This window comes from Giraffa tippelskirchi, chromosome 13, assembly GCF_054371585.1.
Source record: "Giraffa tippelskirchi isolate mGirTip1 chromosome 13, T2T-mGirTip1v1.2.pri, whole genome shotgun sequence".
Classification (NCBI taxonomy): domain Eukaryota; kingdom Metazoa; phylum Chordata; class Mammalia; order Artiodactyla; family Giraffidae; genus Giraffa; species Giraffa tippelskirchi.
The window spans coordinates 24,454,825-24,482,261 of record NC_137287.1 but is presented as its reverse complement, the minus strand read 5'-3'; the positions used below and the strand labels follow the sequence as shown (position 1 = coordinate 24,482,261).

The 27,437-nt window shown below is 41.2% G+C and overlaps 2 protein-coding genes and 1 pseudogene across 18 annotated transcripts in view; 2 read left to right on the top strand and 1 right to left on the bottom strand.

Annotated features, from left to right (window-relative positions):
• Nucleotides 1–6,388, top strand: part of CCP110 (centriolar coiled-coil protein 110) — a 29,661-nt gene extending 23,273 nt beyond the window's left edge. For 7 of the 13 annotated variants that reach the window (XM_081560783.1, XM_081560780.1, XM_081560781.1 and 4 more), the window contains 4 exons: nucleotides 452–514; nucleotides 1,195–1,254; nucleotides 1,748–1,833; nucleotides 4,271–6,388. In XM_081560783.1, the coding sequence (XP_081416909.1) occupies nucleotides 452–514; nucleotides 1,195–1,254; nucleotides 1,748–1,833; nucleotides 4,271–4,323 (262 nt within the window). In that variant the 3' untranslated portion in view covers nucleotides 4,324–6,388. The remainder of the gene's footprint in view (nucleotides 1–451; nucleotides 515–1,194; nucleotides 1,255–1,747; nucleotides 1,834–4,270) is intronic. The other 6 variants (XM_081560786.1, XM_081560788.1, XM_081560785.1 and 3 more) reach the window with 2 other exon arrangements.
• A 2,907-nt stretch (nucleotides 6,389–9,295) lies between these two features.
• VPS35L (VPS35 endosomal protein sorting factor like) overlaps nucleotides 9,296–27,437 on the top strand; it is a 143,551-nt gene continuing 125,409 nt past the window's right edge. For 2 of the 5 annotated variants that reach the window (XM_081560791.1, XM_081560792.1), the window contains exons 1-3: nucleotides 9,803–9,837; nucleotides 20,168–20,267; nucleotides 26,935–27,102. In XM_081560791.1, coding sequence (XP_081416917.1) covers nucleotides 9,821–9,837; nucleotides 20,168–20,267; nucleotides 26,935–27,102 — 285 coding nt within the window. In that variant the 5' untranslated portion in view covers nucleotides 9,803–9,820. Of the gene's footprint in view, nucleotides 9,499–9,802; nucleotides 9,871–20,167; nucleotides 20,268–26,934; nucleotides 27,103–27,437 lie in introns of those variants that run through there. The other 3 variants (XM_081560793.1, XM_081560794.1, XM_081560790.1) reach the window with 2 other exon arrangements.
• LOC145532163 (methylosome protein WDR77 pseudogene) lies at nucleotides 24,700–25,594 on the bottom strand (annotated as a pseudogene).

Below are 27,437 nucleotides of genomic sequence, written 5' to 3'. Positions count from 1 at the left end.
AATTAGAAATACAGAACAGTTAACTCTTCTTCAACTAGGATGATAGAAGTTCCCTTATACAAAGAGTTTTATTAAAATCAGGTGGTAAAATCTGGTTTTATCTGTAGATAAATTTATTAATAAATATGTCAACGGCAGCTTGTGTAATTGGTAGCTAATAATCTTAAAAATACTTAATGGTTATGTTCAGTGTTAATTTTATCTTTTAAATATATTCTTTTTCAAATATTCTAAAGACTTCATAGTGGGAAAAACTTAATGCAAAGAATATTCTGTAACTATCCTATTAAAACTCTTCTTGAAATTTGTCTTTAGTATGCTTACTACAGGTCTTCCAGTAGTGTACCAACTTTGAAATGATTTGTTTCTGTCATCCTGTATCACATTTGTAATCACGTGTTTTCTCCCTTTCTAAAAACATTTGTATGTCCTTACTTTTATATTGTGTTAGGGCTGCAGAAATGGGAATGCCAAGTAAGAAATTTCTGGTTAAGCAAAATCCTTCTGAAACAAGGTGAGAAAAATCACAGTCTCACTGAGAGACTATTTTTTAACTTTTAAGGAAAAGAAAATTTTATAAATCCCAAGCTTTTTATTAGTTTTGTTCTCCTTTACATCAGTAAATCTCTCCCTGTTGAGTTGGAGGCTGAGAGGGTCAGAATCCACAGTAATACCTGGTCATGTACAAGGTCATGTGTCAGACCAGATGTTCCTGTAGGACATGGAAATTTGAGCCCCATATGTCTTTGAGTTCAGTTTGCAGTCTCGGGGGTCTTGGATATTTACTTAAAAACCTTAGAAGGTTAAACTTAATGTTTCTGACTTGTTTTGTGCTCTTACAAGAATGTTTTGTTTCTGAGATGTTTGAAAGGAAAAATTGGCTTTTGTAAAGTACATAAATAAATTATCTAAAAGCACAAGGGTTAATACTTATGTTAGATATCTCCTGATAAAAAAACCAAGGTTTGGCCTCTTGGTGAGCCAAGACCTTCCTCGTTTCCACAGAGGAAAACGAAGTGATTTAAGCACCATACTAATATGCTTTAATCACTTCATTTTCCTCTGTGGTAATGTATAGGCCAAATCAATGCATAGTTGACTTCCTCCTCACTGTTTCTTTCATCTATTGAAAGACAATAGGGGAAAAACTGAATTTATCCTGTTGAATTAATTTTTTATTTACTTTGTCAACAGAGTCCTTCAGCCAAATCAAGGACAGAATGCACCTGTTCATAGGCTACTAAGTAGACAAGGGTAAGAATTCAACACACATGAGTATTTAAAAATACTCAAATCAAGATTAGCTTTGAGAGGGAAAAATAATTTAGTGCTTTTTATGTAAAAGATAATTATTTTAAAATGTGATCTTTTTATAGCATTAGGAAGAGCTTTTAATGTTTTGTTCAAAGATAACCCTTTGGTGTACTGTTGTGTATTATCATCTTTTGTTGGTGTGTTTTTACTTTTCATTTCATACCATTTTGCTCATTAAATATTGTAAACATCCATATAGTACGTTCAGCATCACCAAAGTGATTCTCCAACAAAGCATAAGCTATAGTTTAGTGGTTATAGTCTCCTGCTGAAGCAAAAGTATAGTTTTCTTACTGTGCACATGCATGAGACTTAAATTGTCTTCGAGCTTATTTGTGCTTTGAATGGTTGATGCAGTATGGTTGCTTTTTTTGAATGTTGAACATTTAGAACTTAATGCAAGTGACTTATTAATTTTTTTATATTCAATTAGAACCCCTAAGACATCAGTGAAGGGGGTTGTGCAAAATAGACAGAAGTCTTCACAGAGCAGAGTGCCTAGCAGAGCGCCTGTTTCAGGTGTGTAACAAATTCCTGAAACCTGTTCGATAGAAAGACGTGCACAAGCTACCCCATAACGCAGGCCATACCAGGGGGATACGGTGTCTTTCCTTGCCACCATAATTTTGGCATATTCACAGTCATTCCTACTGGTGATGATTTGTACTGGTATCTTATGGCAGTCATGAGATCTTAGTAAAATTGTGGTTCGGTGTAAATTCCATGGAGATACTATGTATTTTTTAATTTCAAAAATTTGTAGAATTATACACACTTAATTCAGAAGAGTTTTTATAAATGAGTAAAATATAATGATCTGTCTAAATCTGTGCAGTTTTGGGGCAGTGCATCCCCCAGGAATATTTGTATCTACACATAAGGGGAAGAATTTTTCCCTTTGACTACAGGGTCACATGTGAATATGCCAAGTGCGAGGGGATAAGGGCTTAATCTTTTGCTCAATAAGAAGCTTGAGCTAAATGTCTTTATATTCATTATTTGATAATTATTTAAGGATTAAACCAAACAATGTATTTTGAAGTCCTATTTATGGTGGCAGAAAGACAAATTCATTGTTGAGCTAATGCAAAACCTTTCAGCTAACGTTTTAATGTTTTTAGGTACATTTGTTAAGACACTATGATAAGCTCACCAAAAATTATGTGATCCATTAAAAATACTTCGAAACTGTTTTGCTTTAACTAGACTGCTTTCTAAACTTTTAAAAGAAACCTAATCACCAGGCAATGAAAATTAAATCTTTAACAGTTCTAATCTTCCTATTAATATATTTTGGAGCTTTCATTACTAAGTGATTTCCTCTAAATTAGGAGGGAACAAGCAACAAATTTTTTCATGTTATTCATATAAGTTCAGAGAAGGAATAAGATATTGATCACAACTTTGAATTGATTGCTCACCTTTTGCATTTATACATAGTGAGTTTAATTCATAATGTTGACTATGTAGATAATTTGAAAGGTCATCTTTTGGAGTTCACTGTGAGTGACAGTCAATGGAGTTGTTGTAAAGGGATTAGAGAGCTGAAAATCCTGCTTATTCCAGAGGTTGGATCAGCTTGTTTGAAAGATAACCATTTGGACCAAACACCAGATCTGTTGCTTGTGAAGTTATGTGAAATTTTAAGACATTTTCAGTTTTTTTTAAAAATTATTTTATTTTATTTATTGGACACACAGCATGTGGGATCTTAGTTTCCCAACCAGGGATCGAACCCATGCTCCCTCCATTGGGAGCTCAGAGTCTTAGCCACTGGACCACCAGGGAATCCCTCCATTTTCAGTTTTTTATCATGTTTGTGTTATATAATGTGATGAATCCTAGCTAGTTGGCAAGTCATTGAAGAATAAGTTTTTGTTTTGCTTAATATTATCTATTCCCACAGTGACTACTTTCCATATTCTTTTCTCATGCATTTCATCTCCACTATTTGTCACTTGTGAACCTATAAGAAAAATAGCAACTACTGTTTTCTTTTCAGTAATACGCAACAGTATAAGGGAAAGTCATTGCAGTTAATGTGTACAATGAAGTTCAGTACTTAGAACTATTGTGGTTTAAATGCATTGCAACATAATTATTAATAAAAATATACTAACCCTTAATTATATATGTTCATTCAAACATGTATAATTAATATATATCTAACAAGTAGAAAAATTCTTTCCTATTTTTTGCTAAAGATTTATTTATACGTGAGTGTGTATTTAGACAATTGAAAAAGACTATAAAGAATTTTACTGTGTTACCTAAATTGAAAATTTCGGTTGACTGACTAAAATTCTGACTATGAATCTCAACACAGGGATCCATAGTTGCTTTTGATAAGATTATTCTGTCTTCCTTAAATTTGTAATGGCCTGGATTATGTTTCACACAAATTTGAAATTATGCATTGATTTTACCTACCTTACATGTTCTAATAAAAGAACATACCTTTTATTAAGCATTTTACAGAAAGTTCAGTTTTGTTACAACAATATCAATCTCTCAGCTTGAAGTAGAGTTCTAAGGTGTTTGAACTGCAAAGTTTGCTGCAAAGCAGTTAAAGTTGTTTATAGTTTTTACAAACTAAATTGCAATCTCTGATCTCACATATTTTAAAACATTTGTTTTATGTCTTGTGCTTAAGAGTTTATAGTGAAATTCAGACACTACTGATTAGAGTAGGACACAGGAATGCAAAATGGTTAAGTAAAATAATGAATCAAGTGGAACTGGGTTCTCAAGAGTTTCTACTTACTGTTATTTATACAAGTGACTATTACCTTAAATAGTGTAACAATTTTGACCTCGTGATTATTTTACATAAGGATTAAATATGTTAATGTGTTTTGCTTAGTTCAGTGCCTGGTACATAGTGAGCAGTCATTAAATGTTATCATTATAGAAAAACCGACATTGAGAAATAATATTAGTTTTGCTTTCTTTCTAGGAGTATATGCAGGAAAAATCCAAAGAAAGCGGCCAAATGTTGCGACAATTTAAGAAGACAACATTCATTAGGATAAAAGCTGGGGGAAAGGTTAGGATCCATATTAGTTTCCCTGCTCATGACTTTTTATTTAACTCTGGACTTTGTTTACACAGGCAAAGTGATATCAAAGGGCTGAGAAATCATCTGGATATTTTGGTCTCTTTCTAACCACCTTCCCCCGCCTCAGATTTTCCTCTTAGTATCAGTTTTTTGTTGTTGTTCAGGGACAAAGTTGTGTCTGGCTCTTTGAGACCCTATGGAATATAGCCCTCAGGCTTCCCTGTCCTTCACTGTCTCCTGGAGTTTGCTCACATTCATGTCCATTGAGTCAGTGATGCCATCCAACCATCTTACCCTCTGTCTCCTCCTCCTGCCCTCCGTTTTTTCCAGCATCAGGGTCTTTTCCAATGAGTCGCTGTTCAGTTTTGGGTGAAGACAAATTAGTGCTTAGACTCATTTTTGTCCTTAACCTGTATAAGTTTGTTTTATTACTCAGGTGTCTGTTGAGAACCTTTTTGTAAACTTGACATTTGGGTTTATTTCTATAAAATATTGAAAAGGTGTGATAAATTATAAGTAAGTTCTGAAATATAAAGTTCACTCATCTTAGCACACTATTTGATAAATTAGATACTGTTCTGTTTGAGAGGAAATTATTGCAGAAGAATGTTTTTCTTTTATTACTGAAAAAACTCTGATTAATCTCTCATATTCTTGGATTTATGATGTCATCTCATAGGATAAAACACTTGCCTGCCTATTGTGGTCTACCTAAAATGTACCACAGAAGTAGCTGATTGTCATCATTTTGGTCACAAGTGTACATTCTTCTCAAAAACTAGTTGTCTCACAGAAATGTTAGGCTTAATGTACGTTACCCCAGTAATATCAGAAACATTTCTACTAAATTATGAAATCTGTCAAGGGTAACAAATTTGGGGTTATAGTAGTGCTTAGGAATGAATGCATTATTAAATCTATTTCTGTAAAATAGAATAACATGTTGCATGCAGTTACATTTTCTATTTAGTCTGTTTATTTCTTCATACTCTGCTTTATTTTTTAGCATGCTTGATTTAGGAGAGGATAAAGGGCTATCTAATATGATAAATTCAAATTTTCAAATGGGATGATAATACTCTAGTTGAAAGGCTGCACTACATGAGACACTAATATTTAAGGTTTTTCATCACTAACGTATTCATTTAAAATATAAACCAAAAGTTACCAAGGGAACATGACTTTATAAAAAAGAATGTCATGTTAATTTATCAATCCATTTCCAAAAGGGCTTGTGCTTCTCACGTAAAATTGGGAACATTTATGTGTGCATTTAATCTTTCTAACTTGAATATTAAAAAGATACTGGTATTTTGAAAATGCAGACTGTATATATTCTTAATATTCTCTTAAGGATGTTGAGATAAGGATGGTTTTCTTCGATTTTCCACTCCTTTTAAAATTTAACTTTTCCATCCAACTGTAGACAGAAAATTGTATCTACTCTGGGTGTAAACTTGATTTTCTTTATTGAGATGTATCATTTATTTAAGGAGTGAATCAGAAAATTAGAAATAGAACACAGTCAAAAATGTCTGAATTACCAATTTATATTTTTGGGCAAAGTATATCAAAATGATCTTAATATGATAAATTGTGCTTTATCATTCTGAAAACTCAGGATACAGATTACTTATTACCATTGTGGGCCTTTCCAGTATGAAAGATAGATGCTAAATGTTTTGTGTACAGTAATGCAAATTGGCTATAACAAATAGTATGTTTCAGAGAAAGTTAAAACTAGTTTTGGATTAAGGATGCAGAGCTTGAGTTTTTTTTTTTAAGGGTAAAGCTTGCATGTTTTACAAATTTTTTAATGTTCACAGCTTTTTCTCATAAAAGTGTCAGACATTGTTTTGTGCTTTTAATGTGCTTTTTATTTATATATATTATTTTTATTATTTTTACTTTGAGTGGAATGTCCATTAATGTAAATTATATTTATTTTTATACTTTAATTTTCACTAGTTTTGCTTCTAGGCAAAAGGCAAAATAAATTTTTCATTGTAAAAGAAATTTAGTGTGATTTTTTTTTTATTTACCAAAGAAAGGACTTTTGATTGAAAAGTATGTGACCAAGACATTAATACTTTAATATGATTATTTTTTACAAGGCCTGTGAAAAATATGTCCCACTGTTTAATATGTAACCTGTAACAGTGCTTAGCCCAGCATCTGATTTTACATGAACTGGACTTCTCAGAGGGCAGAAGTTCAGTGGAGCTGGAAATGTCTTCAGCTGGAGCTGAGTGAATGGGAGAGAATGCTAAGGTTGAAGCTCACATCAAGCTGCTAATTTTGCACTGTTAAGAATCCAACTCTTGATGCTGCCTGACTGTCTAATGTGAGGATAGCCCAATGGTCCTCGTTTTTACCTCTTATTGAGATACTGTATTTGATAATCTGCAAGGCAGTGTGAGAAGAGCCCCTCCCTTTTCCTATGGCTACCCTTTATTCTTGTTTATTTCATATGTTGGGAATAATGAGTATGACTGGGAACTCTTTATTATTCATATTGAGCTGAAAACAAGGATCCATTTTGGAGATGAAGATCTTTTTTTTTGTTAGGTGTCACTGTCCCATGAACAACCACACACAACTCCCCTTCTTTCCCTGAAATGAAGAGTAGTAGTTAAAAAAAAAGTGAAGTTGGAAAGCTATCCCTAACAGACCATAGTGAGCATACATATAGATATAAAAATAATTTTGAAAAACAAAGGAGACTTTCAGTCATGGAATATGGCAAATCAGATTGGGATATGGTACAGTGGTGTCACATTTGTTAGGTTTTAAAAACAGGTCTGAGAACAAACACATCTATCCAAAATTATACTTGCCAGTAAAATAATAATACCTTTTCATTTGTTTAATCTGGGTTTGTTTTTGGTCAGTTTCTTGAGGCGGTTGACAGCGTTGCCGCCAGAATTATGGTTCTTCTCAGCCTACAGTGGGAAAAACCCCTCATTCACATTTTACATAACAGCCTGTTTCAGGATTACTTCCATTATTTGTGTAATACACTTGATAAATCAGAGTTCAGATTCAGTGACTGAATATGCTAAGGAGCGAATGATGTTGGTCTGCTCTACTGCCTCCTGAGTTATATGCTGCCCCCCTCAGCCCCCCTACCCTGCAACTTACAGCCCCTTCTGTATCCAGAGACCAGCGGGAGTGCCATGTGGGACTTGTTAGAAATGTAGAAGCCCAGGCACTGCCCCAGACCTGAATCAGAACCTGCACTTAACAAGATGCCCAGGTGAATCTGCAATTCACATGGGAGAAGCCCTGCTTTATGATATACTGCATAGTCGGTTGCCACGAAAAGTAAAGCTCTGAAGACAGGAAGGTCACAGAAGGTACAATAAGATTTTTTAGCCTCCAAGTGAGTGATGTACTGCTTAACTGAGTGCTGATCATTTATTTGCTGGGCATTTTATAATCATTTCCCTTCACCTCCATCAGAATTATCCTAATTTCAAAGATGAAGAAACTAGGACTCTGCATGGTAAACAACATATTCCATTAGAGGGTTAGGGGTATGTTCTATTGCCTTTTCCTGAGGAGGTTTTTGAGAATGTAGTTTTCTTACCTCTTTATGTCAGAAAAAGACAAAAACTCTTGAAAAGGGGAAGTGAGGATCGGTTGCTGCCTTGTGATTAACCAACTGTTAACCAACAGTCTCCCCCATTAGATCTCCGCTAGATTAAACTAGTAGTCAGGTTTGGAGTCAGGTCAAATCCCAGTTGGGGCACTTACTAGCCATGCTGCTGCTGCTAAGTCACTTCAGTCGTGTCCGACTCTGTGCGACCCCATAGACGGCAGCCCACCAGGCTCTGCTGTCCCTGGGATTCTCCAGGCAAGAGTACCGGAGTGGGTTGCCATTTCCCTCTCCAATGCATGAAAGTGAAAAGTGAAAGTGAAGTCGATCAGTCATGTCCGACTCTTAGCGACCCCATGGACCGCAGCCTACCAGGCTCCTCCATCCATGGGATTTTCCAGGCAAGAGTACTGGAGTGGGGTGCCATTGCCTTCTCCGACTAGCCATGCTAGGTGTGAAAAAATTCAGTCACTCAGTCGTGTTCGACTCTTTGCAACCCCGTGGACTGCCGCACTCCAGAATTCCCTGTCCATCACCAACTCCTGGAACTTGCTCAGACTCATGTCCGTCAAGTTGGTGATGCCATCCATCCATCTCTGTCATCCCCTTGTCCTGCCTTCAATCTTTCCCAGAATCAAGGTCTTTTGCGATGAGTCAGTTCTTCCCATCAGGTGGCCAAGGATTAGTTTCAGCTTCAGCATCAGTCCTTCCAATGAGTATTCAGGGTTGATTTCCTTTAGGATTGACAGGTTTGATGTTGCTGTCCAAGGGACCGATTCTCAAGAGTCTTCTCCAACACCACAGTTCAAAAGCATCAATTCTTCAGTGCTTAGCTTTATGGTCCAACTCTCACATCCTTACATGGCTACTGGAAAAACCATAACTTTGCCTGTCCGACTATTTGCGACCCCGGGAATTCTCCAGGCCAAAATACTGGAGATACTGTCAGTCCCCTTCTCCAGGGGATCTTCCCAACCCAGGGACTGAACCCAGGTCTCCTGCATCGCAGACGGATTCGTTACCAGCTGAGACACAAGGGAAGCTACAATGGTAAGCATTTGTTAAAATATCCTGAATTCTTTTTTTTTTTTTTAAATCAGAAAACACCAGAGCACGGGAAGTTCTGTAGTGGAAACGAACAACCACCTTCATAGAAACGTACGGCTCTGTTAAGTGGGGTGAAATGCTAACCCGCTTTTTTCCAGTTTAGTTCCAGTCGAGAGCTGTCCATTTGGATCTAGGGCAGCCCTTAGAGACTCACGTTATTATTCAAGGAAGCAGAATACCGGAAGTGCCTAACTTTTTAGGTGCACGGAGCGGGGCGTGGTTGGCTGGCAGAAGGGGCGTGGCTTAGCCAGCCAAACTGAGAATTAGCCTCAAAAGCAAGCCCAGGGGCACCTTCTTCCCACCCTCTGCTGGGGTTAGCGTCTTCCCTCAGTTGTTGGTCAGTCGCTCAGTCGTGTCTGACTCTCTGCGACCCCATGGACTGCAGCACGCCAGGCTCCCCTGTCCTCCACCATCTCCCAAAGTAGGCTCAAACTCACGTCCATTGATTGAATCCCTGATGCCATCCAACCATCTAGTCCTCTGTCGTCCCTTTCCCTCAGTAGGCGTCTGGATTCTTCACCGCCTCCAGAGGGCGCTGCAGACCAGACGTTCCCCTGCCACAAAAGTCCCCACTGACGGCGGCGTTACTGCGGCGGCCGCCTACGGCGCCACTGACAACTACTTCTGCCCCGGCGCGGCAGGAGTGAGCCCGCCCCTCGCAAACATGGCGGCCAGGCGGGGCGGGGTCTGAGAGGGTGAATTGGGCGGGCGGTCCCAGACCTAGCGGTCATGTGACTGGGAAGATGGCCGCCTTTCCCTGGTAAGGAAGAAGCGGCGAGTGGGCTTTAGGGAGGTAGTGTCCTTAGTTGTCTTTGGGACTCTTGTTTGTGGGTGTGTGTCTCTGCGAGGGAGTGTATGAACTGTTCTCCGTTGGGTTTGGTGAAGTCTCCCACCCAGTCTCCGGGTGGGGCTGCTAACCGGATTCAGAGGACATTCCTGATGCCGGACCGGTGGGATCTTGGTCCTCTCCTCCTATCGCCCTCCTCGCGCCTTTCACGCTCTTTTATCCATTCGTTTTCTCCAAAAAAGTGCAAGTTCCCCGGCTTCCGCTTTCCCAGAAGTTGGCGTGGGTTCTGGGGGCGCGGATGCAGAGAATGGTGGACTCAGCTCTGGTCTGGATAACTCGTAGGACCTGGCTGTATTCTGAATGACTGGCTTCTTGTAGAGGAGACTTGCCATTCATCCTACTCCGTGCAGGGCCCTCCCTGCGCCGGGCGGGTGCAGAACTTGAGGATACAGAACCCTTAGACATACTCCTTGGATTCAAGGAGCTGTTGTTTAGCGCAGCAGATAGGCAGAAGAGAAGAATGATCAAAGAAGGCTTTGGGATGAGGCACACCTGACGGCTTGGGGAAGGCTTGAGAAAGGAAGAGTCTTAAATTGAGTTTTGGAGGATGAATAGGAGTTCATGGAGAAGGAGCTGCGGGCGTGTGCCGAGGCTAATGGGTGTGTGCCGAGGCTAATGGGTGTGTAGGGTCCCTCCTACTGGAGTAGCTTGGAGAGATGGGCGCTTCAGGCTTCAGCTACTGCTGAAGACTTACGGCTCCTCTCTCTGTAAAGTTAAATATATATATATATATATATATATATATATATATATATATAGAGAGAGAGAGAGAGAGAGAGAGAGAGAGAGAGTTGTTGTTTAGTCGCTAAGTCTGAACAGCTCTTTGCATGCCTCTGTCCATGGGATTTCCCAGAACAGTTGTGTGAAGAACCGGAGCAAGTTGTGATAATAGTGGAATCATTTGGGCACGTGAGCTCTCTACATCTCAGAAAGGGAAATTATTTTTTAATCTTTCTCTGCAGGTGATGTGAAGTGGTTTACGTTAAATGAGTGAGTAAGTGAACAAATGAAAAAATATACAGCCCTGGACCTTAGAAATAATCAGATACATGCTTCTGGTTTGTATTTCCTTCACCTGGCTAACTCTTTAAAGAGTCTTCCTTCAAAGCCTCGGTACACTAAATTAGGAGTAGATAACAGTGAGTTCTTATATGTCCTGCCCTGAGTTTTCTTTGATCTGGTCACGCAAAAGTCCTTTTAGGAAATTACTAAGCCTTAAATGCCAAAACACATGGCTTCAGTGAACTTGCTGCTGCTGCTGCTAAGTCGCTTCAGTCGTGCCCGACTCTGTGCGACCCCATAGACGGCAGCCCACAAGGCTCCCCCGTCCCTGGGATTCTCCAGGCAAGAACACTGGAGTGGGTTGCCATTTCCTGCTCCAATGCATGAAAGTGAAAAGTGAAAGTAAAGTCGCTCAGTCGTGTCCGACTCTTAGCGACCCCCTGGACTGCAGGCTCCTACCAGGCTCCTCCGTCCATGGAATTTTCCAGGCAAGAGTACTGGAGTGGGTTGCCATAGCTGGCTGGAATTTTGTAATGAGAAGATCCAGGAAGATGCTGTTAAATTTCAGAGCATTTTTACCTTTGGTATATTTTACTTTGGGGCTTCCCAGGTGGCTCAGTGGTAAAGAATCCGCCTGCCAATGCAAGAGACTAGGGTTTGATCCCTGGATCAGGAAGATCCCTTGGAGAGGGAAATAGCAGCCCGTTCCAGTATTCTTGCCTGGGAAATCCCATGGACAGAAGGACGCAAAGAATTGTTTAGACTTAGTGACCAAACGACGACTATATATATATATATATATATATTTTACTTTACAGAGAGAGGAGCCATAAGGCTTTTAGCATCAAGGGTTTCCACAGTTCCTAGTCTGCTGCTGCTGCTGCTAAGTTGCTTCAGTCGTGTCCGCCTCTGTGTGACCCGATAGACGGCAGCCCACCAGGCTCCCCTGTCCCTGGGATTCTCCAGGCAAGAACACTGGAGTGGGTTGCCATTTCCTTCTCCAATGCATGAAAGTGAAAAGTGAAAGTGAAGTCGCTCAGTCGTGTCTGACTCTTGGCAACCCCATGGACTGCTGCCTACCAGGCTCCTCCGTCCATGGGATTTTCCAGGCAAGAGTACTGGAGTGGGTTCCTAGTCTGACTCTACTCTAAACATTTCTGTCTGTGGTAGCATGTGTTCATCTTTCAGTTTGCTCACGAGACTTGATGCTCTTCAAGTTAAAGGGACTGAGTTTTAACCATCATTGTATTTACAGTGGTTGGCATAGAGCTTGGCAGATAGTAGGTGTTGAATAATATTATGGAATGAATGAGGAAACTCAGAAGGCCCTCAGAGGAGAAAAGTGTTTGTGACATTAACTGAGAAATTCATTGAGCTTTTATTTTGTGCTGGATGCTGTGCTTAGAGCTGAACGTGCAACATCTTATCTCCTAAAAATCCCATTTTTCAGATGAAAAAATGGAGACAGAAAGATGAAGCAGTTCAGTTAGTTTTACAGCCTGCAAGGAGCACTGAGGTTTGGAGCTCAAGCCTGTGATTTTTAAAAAATTTTAATTGGAGGATAATTACTTTACAATATTGTGATGGTTTTTGTTATACATCAACATGAATCGGCCATAGGCATACATGTGTCCCCTCCCTCCTGAACCCCCCTTCCCCCTCCCTCCCTACCCATCCCTTCAGGTTGTCACAGAGCACTGACTTTGGGTGCTCTGAGTCATACATCAAGCTCCCCCTGGCTATCTATTTTACATATACATATGCTAATGTTTATATTTCAATGCAATTCTCTCAAATCATCCCACCGTCTCCTTCTCCCACTGAGTCCAAAGTCTGTTCTTTATGTCTGTGTCTCCTTTGCTGCCCTGCACATAGGATCATTGGTACCATCTTTCTAGACTCCATATATATGTGTTAGTATATGATATTTGTCTTTCTCTTTCTGACTTACTTTACTCTGTATAATAGGCTCTAGGTTCATCCACTTCATTAGAACTGACTCAAATACTTTCCTTTTTATACCTGAGTATTATTCCATTGTGTATATGTACCACAACTTCCTTTTCCATTCATCTGCCAGTGGACATCTATGTTGCTTCCATGTACTAGCTACTGTAAATAGTGCTGCAGTGAACATTGGGGTACATGTGTCTTTTTCAATTTTGGTTTCCTCAGGGTGTATGCCCAGTAGTGGGATTGCTGCGTCATATGGTAGGTTTATCAATCCTGTGATCTTAATCATTATCATCAGCTGGTCCTTCAGCCTAGGTCGTGGGCTGAGGTTCTTGGGTTGCGCGGCTCTTGAGTCCTGCTGTGTTGTTCTGGGTCTCCCCAAAATACCTCTTTTCACCCACACTTTTTGTTGTCACTGACTTGTGAGATGTCCAGTGCACTGTGGATGGCATTTCCTGTTCAATCTTGTGGTCATAGCACTGTCAAAAATACTGTTCCTTGGAGTCAGAAGTTCTACATCACTTTAAGACTGTTAGGGAAGGGGAGTACATTGTGATTGGGGGATAAAAAGCTGTGTGGCCAGATTATGTCATTAGCAATTAAAAAATCACTTGAGAATTAAAAAGCAGTTAGTTGGAGCTTCCGTGGTGTCTCAGTGTTGAAGAATCCACCTGCCAGTGCAGGAGACACGGGTTCAATCCCAGATCCGGGAAGATCCCACATAGATTGGAGCAACTAAGCCTCTGCATCACAGCAGTTGAGCCTGTGCTCTAGAGCCCTGGAGCTGCAACTACTGAGCCCATGTGCTGCAACTACCCAAGCCCGTGAAAAGAGAAGCCACCACATTGAGAATCCTGAGCACCAAAACTAGAGTGTAGCCCCTGCTTGCTGCAACTAGAGAAAAGCCCAAGCAGCATCAAAGACCCAGCACAGCCAAAAATAAATAATTAAATAAAATTATTAAAAAAAAAGCAGTTAGTGGATTTTAGTATTTCCAGTATAAGGAGTATTCATTTAGTAACTAGTAATAGGATTGATATGCATTCATATTATCCATTGTAAATAATTTAAAAATAGGGCAGCGTTAATCTTTTATGTGTATTTCAGTCCCTTGGGGATTTTGGTGAAATACAGACCCTGATTCTGTAGGTCGGGATATTTCAACACTCCCCAGGGAAGCCCGTGCTGATGATCTGTGGGCCATACTTGGAGTAGCCAGAGGTCAGACCAAGCTCAGAGTGGAGGTATGAAATGTTGGCCTTTTTTCTGTGGCAGCTGCCAAGGAACCTGACCAACCTTTTGCATTGCTGGGAGCTGGGATTTGGGGGGATTTTTACCAGTTTATCAGGTGCATTCACAGGAAGAAGGAAAATAAGGCTTTTTGAGAAAATGCCCACTAGAGGTCACTGTTAGCCTTATCAAAGGCCCAGGCTTTGAAGAAAATGCTTTTATAGGAAATGGCAACCCACTCCAGTACTCTTGCCTGGAAAATTCCGTGAACAGAGGCGCCTGATGGGCTGCAGTCCGTGGGGCAGCAGAGAGTCACACATGGCTAAGTGTACATGCACACGTGCATGCGCACACACACATACAAGGAACTGAGAGCAAAGCTGAGGAAATAATGTAAATAATAGAAGATGTGATTGAAAAATCAAAATAGCAACTTGACATGGATTTTTAGAAAGGGTAAATGTTTCTTTTCCTTTTTTTTTTTAAAAGGTTTTGTTTTTATCAGAAGCAGTACTCTTTCCTGAAAGAATCCTCCCCTCAAACTTTAAAAAAAAATCATTTCAAAGCTCAATCCTTAAAATGACAATTGCTTTTTCAAATTCTCAAGGTGACCTGTGGATGATCTATAGAACTGCTGAATCCTAGAGGCAAGCTGCCTCAATATGCATCTGTCTCTGTCACATACTCACCTGTCTCAAGTTAACCAGCAGCATCAGCTTCTCCATCTGAGAAATGGGCATAATCATAGTGTCTACCTCATAAAGTTGATTAACTGTGGTAATAGAGGTTAAAGGCCTTGGCCTACAACCTGATATATAGTGTCAGGGAGGGGAAATCCCCCTCTGCTCCCACTCTCTTGATTTCTTGTGGCTGGACTAATAATAAAACTGACACAAGATAAATCAATGGGAGAAAAGAAGCAAGTTTTAATTTATGTGTCTTGGAGGTCTCATAGAAATGAGACCTAAGAAGTGGTCACAATAGGCAGCTCTTATACTTTTTTAGACAAAGAAACTATAAACTTGTGAGGAATTGACAGAACAAAGAAAGTTAGGCTTTTAGTCAGTTCAGTTCAGTTCAGTTGCTCAGTCTTGTCAGACTCTTTTCGACCCCATGAACTGCAGCATGCCAGGCATCCCTGTCCATCACCAACTCCTGGAGCCTACTCAAACTCATTTCCATTGTGTTGGTGATGCCATCCATCCATCTCATCCTCTGTCGTCCCCTTCTCTTCCCGCCTTCAGTCTTTACCAGCATCAGGGTCTTTTCCAATGAGTTGGTTCTTCTCAGGTGGCCAAAGTATTGGAGTTTAAGCTTCAGCATCAGTCCTTCCAATGAATATTCAGTACTGATTTCCTTTAGGATTGACTGATTGGATCTCCTTGCATTTCAAGAGACTCTAAAGGGTCTTCTCCAACACCACAGTTCAAAAGCATCAATTCTTCATCACTCAGCTTTCTTTATAGTCCAACTCTCACATCTGAGAAAAAACCATGACTACTAGAAAAACCATAGCCTTGACTAGACGGACCTTTGTTGGCAAAGTAATGTCTCTGTTTTTTAATATGCTGCCTAGGTTGGTCACAGCTTTTCTTCCAAGGAGCAAACATCTTTTAATTTCATGGCTGCAGTCACCATCTACAGTGATTTTGGAGCCCAAGAAAATAAAATCTGTCACTGTTTCCATTGTTTCCCCATCTATTTGCCATGAAATGATGGGACCAGATGTCACTATCTTAGTTTATTGAATGTTGAGTTTTAAGCCAACTTTTTCACGTTCTTCTTTCACTTTCATCAAGAGGCTCTTTAGTTCTTCTTTGCTTTCTGCCATAAGGATGATGTCATCTGTGCATCTAAGGTTATTGATATTTCTCTCAGCAATCTTGATTCCAGCTTGTGCTTCATCCAGCCCAGCATTTCACATGATGTACACTGCACAGAAGTTAAATAAGTAGGGTAACAATATACAGCCTTGACCTACTCCTTTCCCGATTTGGAACCAGTCTGTTGTTCCATGTCCAGTTCTAACTGTTGCTTCTTGACCTGAATACAGATTCTCAAGAGGCAGGTCAGGTGGTCTGGTATTCCCATCTCTTTAAGAATTTTCCACAGTTTGTTGTGATCTACACAGTCAAAGGCTTGGCATAGTCAGTAAAGAAGAAGTAGATGTTTTTCTGGAACTCTTCTTGCTTTTTCGATGTTCCAGTGGATGTTGGCAATTTGATCTCTGGTTCCTCTGGCTTTTCTAAATCCAGCTTGAACATTTGGAATTGCATGGTTCAGGTACTGTTGAAACCTGGCTTGGAGAATTTTGAGCATTACTTTGTTAGCATGCAAGATGAGTGCAGTTGTTCCTGTAGTTTGAGCATTCTTTGGCATTGCCTTTCTTTGGGATTAGAATGAAAACTAATCTTTTCCTGTCCTGTGGCCCCCTCTTTGAGTTTTGCAAATTTGCTGACATATTGAATGCAGCACTTTCACAGCATCATCTTTTAGGATTTGAAATAGCTCAACTGGAATTCCATCACCTCCATTAGCGTTGTTCATAGTGATGCTTTCTAAGGCCCACTTGACTTCACATTCTGGATGTCTGGCTCTAGGTGAGTGATCACACCATCGTGATTATCTGGATCATGAAAATCTTTTTTGTACACTTCTTCTGTGTATTGTTGCCACTCTTCTTGATACCTTCTGCTTCTGTTAGGTCCATACCATTTCTCTCCTTTATTGTGCTCATCTTTGCATGAAATATTCCCTTGGCATCTTTAATTTTCTTGAAGAGATCTCTAGTCTTTCCTAGTTAGGAAGGAAGAAGGATTAGTTCTCTAGTCTTTCCAAGTTGGCTTTGGGTGCTTTTGGGTGAATAATCTAAACAGCAGACTTGTGGTAGTAAAGAGATAACGAGGTTCATTTTGATACACTTCTTGGCCCTGAATTCCCTGTCTCTGGTGACAAGGATGTCCTTCTACCTTCAGATTCAGGGAGAGCACCTCTCACATGGGAGACTTATTTCCTGCTTTCAGGAAGACAGAGAGGAGGGTCAAAGTGTCCCTTTTTACATCAGCTTTTTCTTAAGTAACTTATTCAAAATAATCAATATGCCATATTTGGGGGTGGCCTACTGTGGGCCCCAACATTAATATGCACGTAATAAATGAGAACAGATACTTGGTTGCATATCAAATCATCTTGTTGTTTTGACTTTATGCTTTTCACAGCTGTTGATTTGCTAGTAATTATTATAGAGGTGAAAAACACATTTGCAGTTAAATTTCAGGTCAGATTATATTTCTACTCATTCAATTAGCCTTTCAGAATTCTATTGATAAAGTTAAGAATGATCTGAAAGAAGGAAAAGTATAATTGATTTTTAAAACTCCATTAGGGCTGTTGATGACTAATCTTCCAATTTATTCTTCAGGGTTTTGTTTGTTTTATTAGTCAAGAGTTGATTGGTGACATATTAAAAGGAGCTTGGAAGAATATTTCAGCAGTGAATTCAGCTGCAATATTTTTGGAAGATGAAGGCAGTATATATTTAGTAAATGTGACCCAAAGGAACTAGGCAGTATATTGTGGTAGGAGTTTTCATTTAAAAACAAAAACAAGCAGAGCCTGGTCCAAATTGTTCATTAGTTTTTCTCCTTTCCTACACCCAAAGTGAAATTTATTTGGAAAGGGATGGAAGTGAAATTACATGGGATTTCAGTTCTTTGGTACTGTGTTAGATTTCTGGGTTGGTGGGGCTTACTGAGTAAAGCCAATTAACTGCTGACTAGATTTGGGGTTCATACAAATATTAATAAAGTTAAGAAGCTGTGAATGGGGGTGGGTGTGAGGGGGGAGGGATGAATTGCAGGCATTTGGAGGCCAAGGAAACAAAGGGGCCAGCTTCCTGTGCTGTGAGAATTTTGAGTTTTTAAGTAGTATCTCCCCTGCCTTTTATGTTCAAGTCGTCATGCATTCTTACTCTATATTTTAAACACCATAAGAAGTTATTTTTTGTAGTTGATTTAGTTTTACCTACACCTTTATCTTTTGTGCTCTGTACTGTACATATTGCATATATGCATTGTTGTTGTTGCTCAGTCGCTCAGTCGTGTCCAACTCTTTGCAACCCCATGGACTGCAGCACGCCAGGCCTCCCTGTCCTTCACCATCTCCTGGAGCTTGCTTAAACTCATGTCCATCAAGTCAGTGATGCCACCCAACCATCTCGTCCTCTGTTGTCCCCTTTCTCCTCCTGCCTTCAATCTTTCCCAGCATCAGGGTCTTCCAATGAGTCGGTTCTTCGCATCAGGTGGCCAAAGTATTGGAGTTTCAGCTTAAACATCAGTCCTTCCAATGACTATTCAGGACTGATATAAAATACATATATATATAAATACATAGGCATATATATCAGATATGCAGATAACACCACCCTTATAGCAGAACGCGAAGAGAAACTAAAGAGTTTCTTGAAGGTGAAAGACGAGAGAGAGAAAGCTGGCTTAAAACTCAACATTCAGTAAACTAAGATAATGGCATCCAGTCCCATCACTTCATGGCAAATAAATGGGGAAACAATGGAAACAATGACAGACTATTTTCTTGGGCTGCAAAATCACTGCAGATGGTGACTGCAGCTATGAAATTAAAAGATGCACGCTCCTTGGAAGAAAAGCTATGACCAACCTAGACAGCACATTAAAAAGCAGAGATATTACTTTGCCAACAAAGATCCATCTAGTCAAAGCTATGGTTTTTCCAGTAGTCACGTATGGATGCAGTCCATGGGATCGTAAAGAGTTGGACATGACTCAGTGAGTGAAGTGAACTGAAATACATATATACATACATATTTTTTGCTTTCAGCTGGGATTGTTTTCCTTCTACTTTCAGCATTTAAAAAAATTTAATGTGTGGTTCTGCTACTGCTGCTGTTCTCCCTTTTCTTTGACTGGAAACTTCTTTGTTTTGCTATAATGTTTGCAGGATAGTTTAACTAGGTCTAAAATTCTTGGTTAGCAGTTATTTTCTTTCAGTACTCTAATACTCCAGTATTCCTTTGTCTTCTGGATCTCATTTTATGCAGAGATAATAATCTTAGTGTTGTCCTTTGGCAATAACGTATCTTTATTTCTTTTAAGAGATTCTCGTTTTAGTTTTTAGCCATTTTACTATGAAGGCCCTAAGTATGGTTGTTTTTTGTTTTGTTTTTATACTCATTTTGCTTGGGGCACAAGTGTTTCTTCAATCTGTGAATTGATGTCTTTCTTTAGTTTGGGGAATTTTTTAGGTTATTATCTCTTTGAATACTGCTTCTGCCTGTTCCTTCTCTCTTCTTCAAGATTCAGATATGTGTGTTAGGCGTTTCTTCGTGTCCTTTTTGTCTTTTCCACTCTTCCGTGCTTTTCATGTTTTCTCCTTTCTATGCCTCAATGTGAATAATCTCTCCCCTTTTATTTTTCTTTTCACTAATCCCTTCACTTGTTAGTTCTCCACAAGACTGATGAAACTGTCTGCTCTTCATCTATTTGGCTTCTTCCTCTTGCTCTATACAGCTAATTGGTGGATACTTTGAAGGGAAACCAGGACCAAATCTCTCGCTTTTCAGCATTCCCTTTTCTTCAGAAGCTCTTCCGTCAAGCCCTGGCTGTCTCCGTAGCCCTGAACCCTAGTTTCTCTCTCCAGCCTTGTGAGTTTTCCTTAAAGCTCCTTTGGCTGCCCTGCCTTCTGGCAGCCATCCTCTGCCTGGCTTCAGCCTCTTGTCCCATGTCAAGAATCACCGTGCCCGGCCAGAGATAGCCAGCAAGAAGTTGGCTTCACCTCAGTGAGCTTCCCTTTGTTATGGTGTCTGGCCTCACAGGTTTTGTTTGCCTTGGCAGCTCTTTATACCTTCAAACCATTAAAAAATTTTTTAAAAAATTTACCATTACTTAACTGGTCTTGGTGGAAATACTGTTCCACTGTCAACTGTCTCATCAAAAACAATTTTTTTTTTTGTTTTAGCAAAAAGTTTTTAATGTGTATGCATCTCCAACTAAATTGGTTTCTGGATTTTGCTGTTTACCAGGCATTCCAGGAATAGGAACTACAAGGCTGAGTTTGCGTCATGCCGATTGGAGGCTGTACCGCTGGAGTTTGGGGACTATCACCCACTGAAACCAATAACTGTAAGTTTTGTCAAGGGTCCCTCTGTGACATTCCTATTCCATAAAATTATAGACAGTATTCCTGAGTCTTTCTCATTTTGTCAGCAGTAGCTGATTTTGGATTTGTAAATCAACCAGTTTGTTCTCTACCCCATTTTTTGTGATGTTGACTTCATCTGCCATCATTTTGATTCCCTTTGTTATATTAGTGAGGTGGTCATAAGTGGGGGATGCCTTTGTTCCTGATTTGGAGATGTAAAGAAAATACTTCTTAATTTGCCTATTTGAAGTATTGAGGTCACTTTAATTACTGTTACCTCCGTTGTATGGCTGTACCATATTTTGTTTATCCAGTCACCCAATAACTGACGTTTTTGACTATTTGTACTTTTTGCTTTTTTTTAAAATGTTTATTTAATTTTTGGTTGCACTGCATTTTCATTGCTCTGTGCCAGCTTTCTCTAGTTGTGGTGAGCGGGGGCTACTCTCTAGTTTTGGTGCATGGGTCTCTTATTGCAGTGGTTTCTCTTGTTGTGGGGCACAGGCTCTCGGTGCACAGGCTTCAGGAGTTGCAGCACATGGGCTCAGTAGTTTTGGTGACAGGCTTTGGCGCTCTGCAGCACGTGGAATCTTCCCGGACCAGGGATTGAGCCCACGTCCCCGGCATTGGCAGGCGGATTCTGTACTACTTGTACTACCAGGGAAGTTCATCTTTATAATTTTTGATTATTATGAATAATGCTGCTGTAAACATTCATGTATAAGTTTTTCTGTAGATGTATGTCTTAATTTCTCTCAGGCAGGTTTATGGGAGAGGTCAGAAAGTTGTAAAAGTTTTGATTCCTCCTGGTCTTAGTTTTCAAGGGATAAGTTGTTAATTGATTTCACTAAATGAACCTAGGGTGGCAGTAGGGGTTTTGAGGCAAGGAATATGGTTAGGCTTCATATTCCAAGGGAAATGGAAAAGAGAGCAGACCAAGGGCTGGCAAAAGGAATGTTAAGTGGCATACAGATGCCTGCTGAAGTTGGAGACCATTGGATCTTTATGGTTATGAGATATTTTTAGATGCACTAGCTGCCTGGTGGAAGAAGCAGGGAAGTCTCTGAGCTCTGAGAACAGATATGGTGAGAGTGAGAGTGTGAGGGCTGGAAGCAAAGGAGATTGTGATAAGAATATTATATTGTTGTTAAGATTGTGATAGGGAACAGTTTTGGGGTTGGAAATGTTGTGAATTTGTCATATGGACATTTAACTGAGGCTTCTTTTTGCAAAGAGTCGCAAAGTGTAGGAAAGTTAGATAAATGCCCAAAGCAAAAATAAGGCAGGTAGTAGAGGAAATAACCACATGTCATTGACAAGGCAGGTCAGTCAGGGGCCAAGTCAGGCAACAGAAACTATAGAAGATTTTTGAATAGGGAAATTTAAAGAATTGTTAATTAGTAAAAGGTAGTTGATTACTATAAAGGATGAAACAGGGCTAAAGCAGGAGTTGGCATTATTATGGCCAGTAGCCCAGTTTTGTAAATAAAGTTTTATTGGAACACAACCATACTCATTCGTTTAGATATTATCTATGCCTGTTTTCATGCACAGTTGAATTGGGACAGACTGTTTGGCCCACAAAGCCTAAAATATTTGCTGTTAGGCCTTATAACAGTGCCAACCTTGCTCTAAGAGGTCCAAAAGTACCAGGTACAAAGATGCAGACATCAACTCCAGGTTGAGGAACAGTGGCAAGTGAAGGAACTTTAAGGACTTATGATAGAGCCTCTCCCCCAACCCAAGAGGGTATGACTATCTCAGGAACACACAGATTGCCTATGGCAAAGAAACTTGATAGAGCCGTCAGATGGGAAGAGCATGGCCTGAGGGTACAGCTGCAGCTGGTCTTTGAGGACCACTGGGCTTCTACACTGAATTTTAAAATGGAGGACTGGAACCCTGATGAGAATATCTTCCTGCTGCTGTTGCCTTTGAGTGCCCTCTATTCACAAAATCTAACATTGTGCTAGCTGGCAAGGAGGAGTGTTTATAAGGTCTAGTGCTAGTATCACAACGTACAGCAAAGGGTGGATTTGGAACTGATACACAATAAATTGATAACTGCTGCATAAAAATGATGGAGAACAGTATAGGAGAATGGCATGAGCCTCAAAGGTTTTTGCATGAAAGTGGAAGAATAAAAGAAAGCAGAAACATAAGTCAAGTAAGCAAAAATGGGGAGCTTCAGGATCTGAGGACTACAAAGTAATTAAATGTTTGAGAAAATGAGGTGGTTTCATTTATGCATGAACATGAAGAGAAAGAATATTTGATTTATGGTGGCTAAGCCTCAAAGATGAAAATTTTTAAATTTTTAAGGGGTTGTACAGTACTGAGTTTCCGCCCTTCCTAGCAGTACTTGGCATTTAGGTTTGGTGTAATACTTGATGAATTAATTCATTATATAACGACTTCCCAGGTGACGCTAGTGGTAAAGAACCTGCCTGTCAATGCAGGAGACGTTAGAGGTGTAGGTCAAACCCTGGATCGGGAAGATCCCTGGAAGAGGGCATGGCAACCCGCTCCAGTATTCTTGCCTGGAGAATCCCCTGGCAGGCTACAGTCCATAGGGTCACAAAGAGTGGGACATGACTGAAGTGACTTAGCACAAACACTAATTACTAATATGGGGTGCTGTGCTAAATAGCATCTTAGTCTATCTGTGAGTTTATTTAAAAACAAAACAAAAAGCAGGCAAGAGATATAGATGGTCCCTCTTGGGTTAGCACTTTTTTTATTAGCAAGTAATAGATGCCGCGTGGTTGTCATCTTGGGTGGGATAAAGTTGACAGATGCCAGTGGATACCAAGTACGTAATGTTTTTGAATGACAGGAAACCTGAAAATGTAGAGGTGATTCCATAAAGCAGGCGATCATAAGACCGAGCTTCAACCTCACAGGTCCCCTCAAATCCCCATGGGCTTATGTGGCTGCGGCTGACCCACCAGTGAGTTGGTTCCAATCTCAGGAACTCAAACCCAGCAGCAAGGAGAGTCTCTTCTCTGCACTTTCCGCATGCTCACTTGGGTTACATGTCCTTCCGTGAATCAACCCTGGTGACTGGGGTGTAGAATATACTGATTGATTGGGTTGGGGCTCATGCCCACCATGGGAACCGGGAGCAGAGTCCACTCCACCAGGCCTGTGAGAGCTGAAAGTCAGGTAGGGCTCCTTTCATTCCCAAAGAAACTCGTGACTGTTGATCCTGGGAGATGGAGGAATGGATGCCAGGCAGGCAGGAACAACAAGCATGCACCAGGGGAGGCACTTCACCCAGGTCCCTGCAGTTAGTGTCAAACCCCACAGGTTTAGGGCAGGACCTTCCATAAAGCAGCTTCTATAAAGCTAGCTTCAGACTCCAGCAGCAAATTTGGGGGTCCCTAGGCCACCCGCACTTCTGATCAACTGGCTCCAAATCCATGGTTTCTGGAGATCTCCCTTTATTTAATGAGTCAACTTTTTATTTCCCTGACCAGTACTTCCAGTTGTGTCTCTGATGCTATATTTAAAATCTTCCAAGTCCCCCAAAACAGCATTCAGGCTTCCTGTATCCAGAGACAGGGACCCAGAGGCAAAAATGGTTGGGCTCCAGGCTGTTTTCAGATGGGACAGTGGCAGACATTCCTGTGTAAGTCTGTGTCAGCTTTTAACTGAAATGCCTTTAAGTTCTCCATCCCAGAAGTCTTCTATGGCATCTATAACAGACATACACTTATCTGCATATGCACAGCTCCGTGGGGGTGGGGGTGAGGTGGGGACATTACATCAGTACTGGCCAAAGTTCTTATTCAGCCGGAAACTGGACTTCTGGTTCAATTTATTAATAAGAAGATGTGCAAAACTGTGGTGAGTGTCCTGGCTCTTCCTCGAGCTAGAGCTCAGTGTGAATGGAAGCACTACCCACGATAAAGGCGAATTAGGCTCTATAAAAAATAAAATAAAATAAAGTTGCTGCTGTCTCTGTGAGCTGCTTCTAAGAATCCAGGGATGTCATATCTCATTCCTCATCCAGACGTGGCCAGTTCCTCAGGCAAAGCTACATGGGAAGCATAAAAACATTTTGTTAACTTTTGAGGGATATAGATTTTTTTTTTAGTTTACTTATTTAGTTAGCGGTACTGGGTCTTAGTTTCGGCATATGGGATCTTTTATCTTTAGTTGCAGCATGTGGAATCTAGTTCCCTGACCAGGGATTGAACACCAGGCCCTCTGCATTGGAAGCATGGAGTCCTCGCCACTGGACCACCAGGGAAGTCCCTGCAGGAAGGATTTTTTTATTCCCCCCGCCAACAAAAATCAGGCATCCACACACACACTCAGACACATACATATCCATGTTCAAGGAAGGTTTTCTTCCATGAGTTCAGGACTCCAGAATCCTGCCTCCCCCAGGCTGAGAGACACTGCCTATTAACTGCACAGATCCGATAAACTGATATACTGTATATGGCTCCTCACAACTGAGAGGAGAGGGGCAAAGAGAGTGGATACTTCTGGGGGATTTGCTTTTGGTCTGAAATCCAATCTGCTCAGCAACACTCCAGGCTCTGGGAGAGGTTCTGTGGGCATGAGATGGTGGATGACCTGATGGTCCCAGCCCACTGTGAAAGAAGTTGGTGATTGAGTGGGGACCAAGTAGCATCTCTCACAAAATCTCTGTGGACTTGGCTTCTAAACACTCTGGAAAGGCCTCAGTCCACAGCGAGTGAGCAATCCTCACTGACAAAGGCTAGGAAGGGAGCTCTGAGTGGGGAGAACACCAGCCCAGTGACACGCTGGGAGTACGCAGCCAGCTGAGGGCACAGCTCGCACTCTTGGTGTCCACAAGGGAGACAGTCCCACTCTCAGCACCGAAGACAACTTCATTCTGCTGAGGAGGCACAGCCAGCGAGGTAGGAAGGTAGCCGGAGGCACTGCAGTCCTTCTGTGATGCTGGCTTGAGACAGCCGGTGTCCTGCAGTAAAATTCCATTGTCCTCACCACATGGAAGAATCCTTGTGGGGAGAGGCAGCGGCACAGGTGACTGCCCAGAGTGAGCTCAGAATGAATTCAAAACCTTGATGCAGAAATCTTTTCTACTGCGGACAGCTTGTGTGCTAGAACTCAGGGCACTGACTGTAGACACAATGTCATCGTGCTCACACTTGCAGAACTTGCTGACAATAAGTGTCTCCTTCTCATCCAGCTCCTCCAGTTCAACAGTGCCTGAATCGGAAGCCACTAGGATACCTCTGTCCTGTACCCAAGTGAGGCCAGTCACTCCGGCCTCCGTCTGGGTGTTGGGGGATGAGGTTTCCTTCCTCATCTCCACAACTCCAACTCCAACCTAGACTCAAACTGGATGCCTATTGGAGATTCAGCTCTGTGAGCCCCGTATCCCTCAGGTTTGATAATTTACTGGAACAACTCACAGAACTGAGACAAGTACAGTACTTATGCTTATAGTTTTGTTATAAAGGATGCACATGAGGACCAGCCAAATAGGGCAAGATCTGGGAGGGTCCCAAACACAGAGCTTCCGTGCCTTCTGCCTGTGGAATCAGGGTGCATCGCCTCCCAGCACATCATCTGTTTGACTGGGAAGCTCCACTGAGCTTTGGTGTGCAAACTTTCTGTCGGGGTTTTGTTTACATAGGCACGACTGATCAGTCAATCATTGACTGATTCCTTGGCCGCATGATCAAACTTTGTCTCCAGCTTCCCCCAGCCTCCACTGAAGTGAAGCTCTTATCACTTGGCTGAAAGTCTTGACCCTCTTAGCACATGTTTAATCTTTCTCATGCCCCTATGTAGCATCTTCTCATTAGCATAAACTCAGCTGTGATCAAGAGGCTCATGAGTGAATGATGCTCCAAGGACAAGGAATCTCCTTTTCAGGAACCGGGGACAGAGGCCAGTCAAATTCTTGTTTATCCAACACCCTCTCTTCTTCATTCTGTTGCATCCTGTTCCCTCTTTCTGAAGATTGGTTCTGGGTTTTCATAGCTTCCTTTTGAAAAGGAGCAGAACCTAACTAGCCCTCCTGAATGTTGACTCTCAATTTTCAGCAGACAAACTCTGGTTGGATCCTCTTGGCTCGGACCCTGGTCAGTCCTCTGAAGTTGGGGAAGGATGAGGGGCTAGTGGAGCAAAAACATGTCCTTCAGCACATACACAGTTCTCCTAAAAGGGAGGAGCCAGGCACTCACTGCTTTGTGATGGTGAGATGGCCATGCAGAGCCACTGACACTGGGATCTCTCATATTCTGGTTCGTTACCCTACTGGGACCATTGCTGTAAATGTAAACTCTGATGCAGTGGGTCTGGGGTGGGGCTTGGGAGTCTACGTATTTATAAGCCACCAGGTGCAATGGATGCTGCTTGTCCAGAGACCACACTTTGAGTAAGAAGGCCCCATGAAAAATCAGTTATATCATCACCTCCTAATCCACAGAGGCCCCGTCTCTCCCTTCCTAATCCTAGTTTCTCAGCTTCTCTTCCTCAACAGCTGGGATTCTGAGTCATGTCAGCTTTTCACGAAAAATAAGGGTCCCAGCTGCAAAGGAATGGTCAGTTCATAATGAAACGAGGGAAAACCCATTTGAGTGTCTCATTGGGAGAAGTCATAGGAGACTTCCATTTTACCTCCACAATGTTTCCCCACAGGTCACAGAGTCAAAGACAAAGAAAGTGAGCCGGAAGGGAAGCACTTCTTCCACGTCCTCTTCATCCTCCAGCTCCGTGGTGGACCCTCTGAGCAGCGTCCTGGATGGGACCGACCCCCTCTCCATGTTCGCAGCCTCTGCTGACCCTGCAACCCTGGCGGCTGCCATGGTAACGCTGTCAGCTGGATCGGTCCTGTGGGTGCCGGGATGGGGGTTTTCATTGAACAAGTAATGTGCAGTGCAGTCTGATGGCACTGCTGCTGAGAGGCCGGAGTAGATCCTGGAAACTACTGCAGCTGCTTTTTTTTTTTTAAGCGTTTAAAAATTTTTCATTTCACTCTTTTTATGTTCTTTCCTTTGGATTTTATGTAATTACATAAGCAATTCGCTAATTTTTCATTTGAAAAATCAAATATCAATGAAGTCAACCCATCCTCACTCTGTTCTCCACTCTGGAGGTCAGCAGTATTATCAGTGTAAATGCATATCATTTAAATTTTTGTT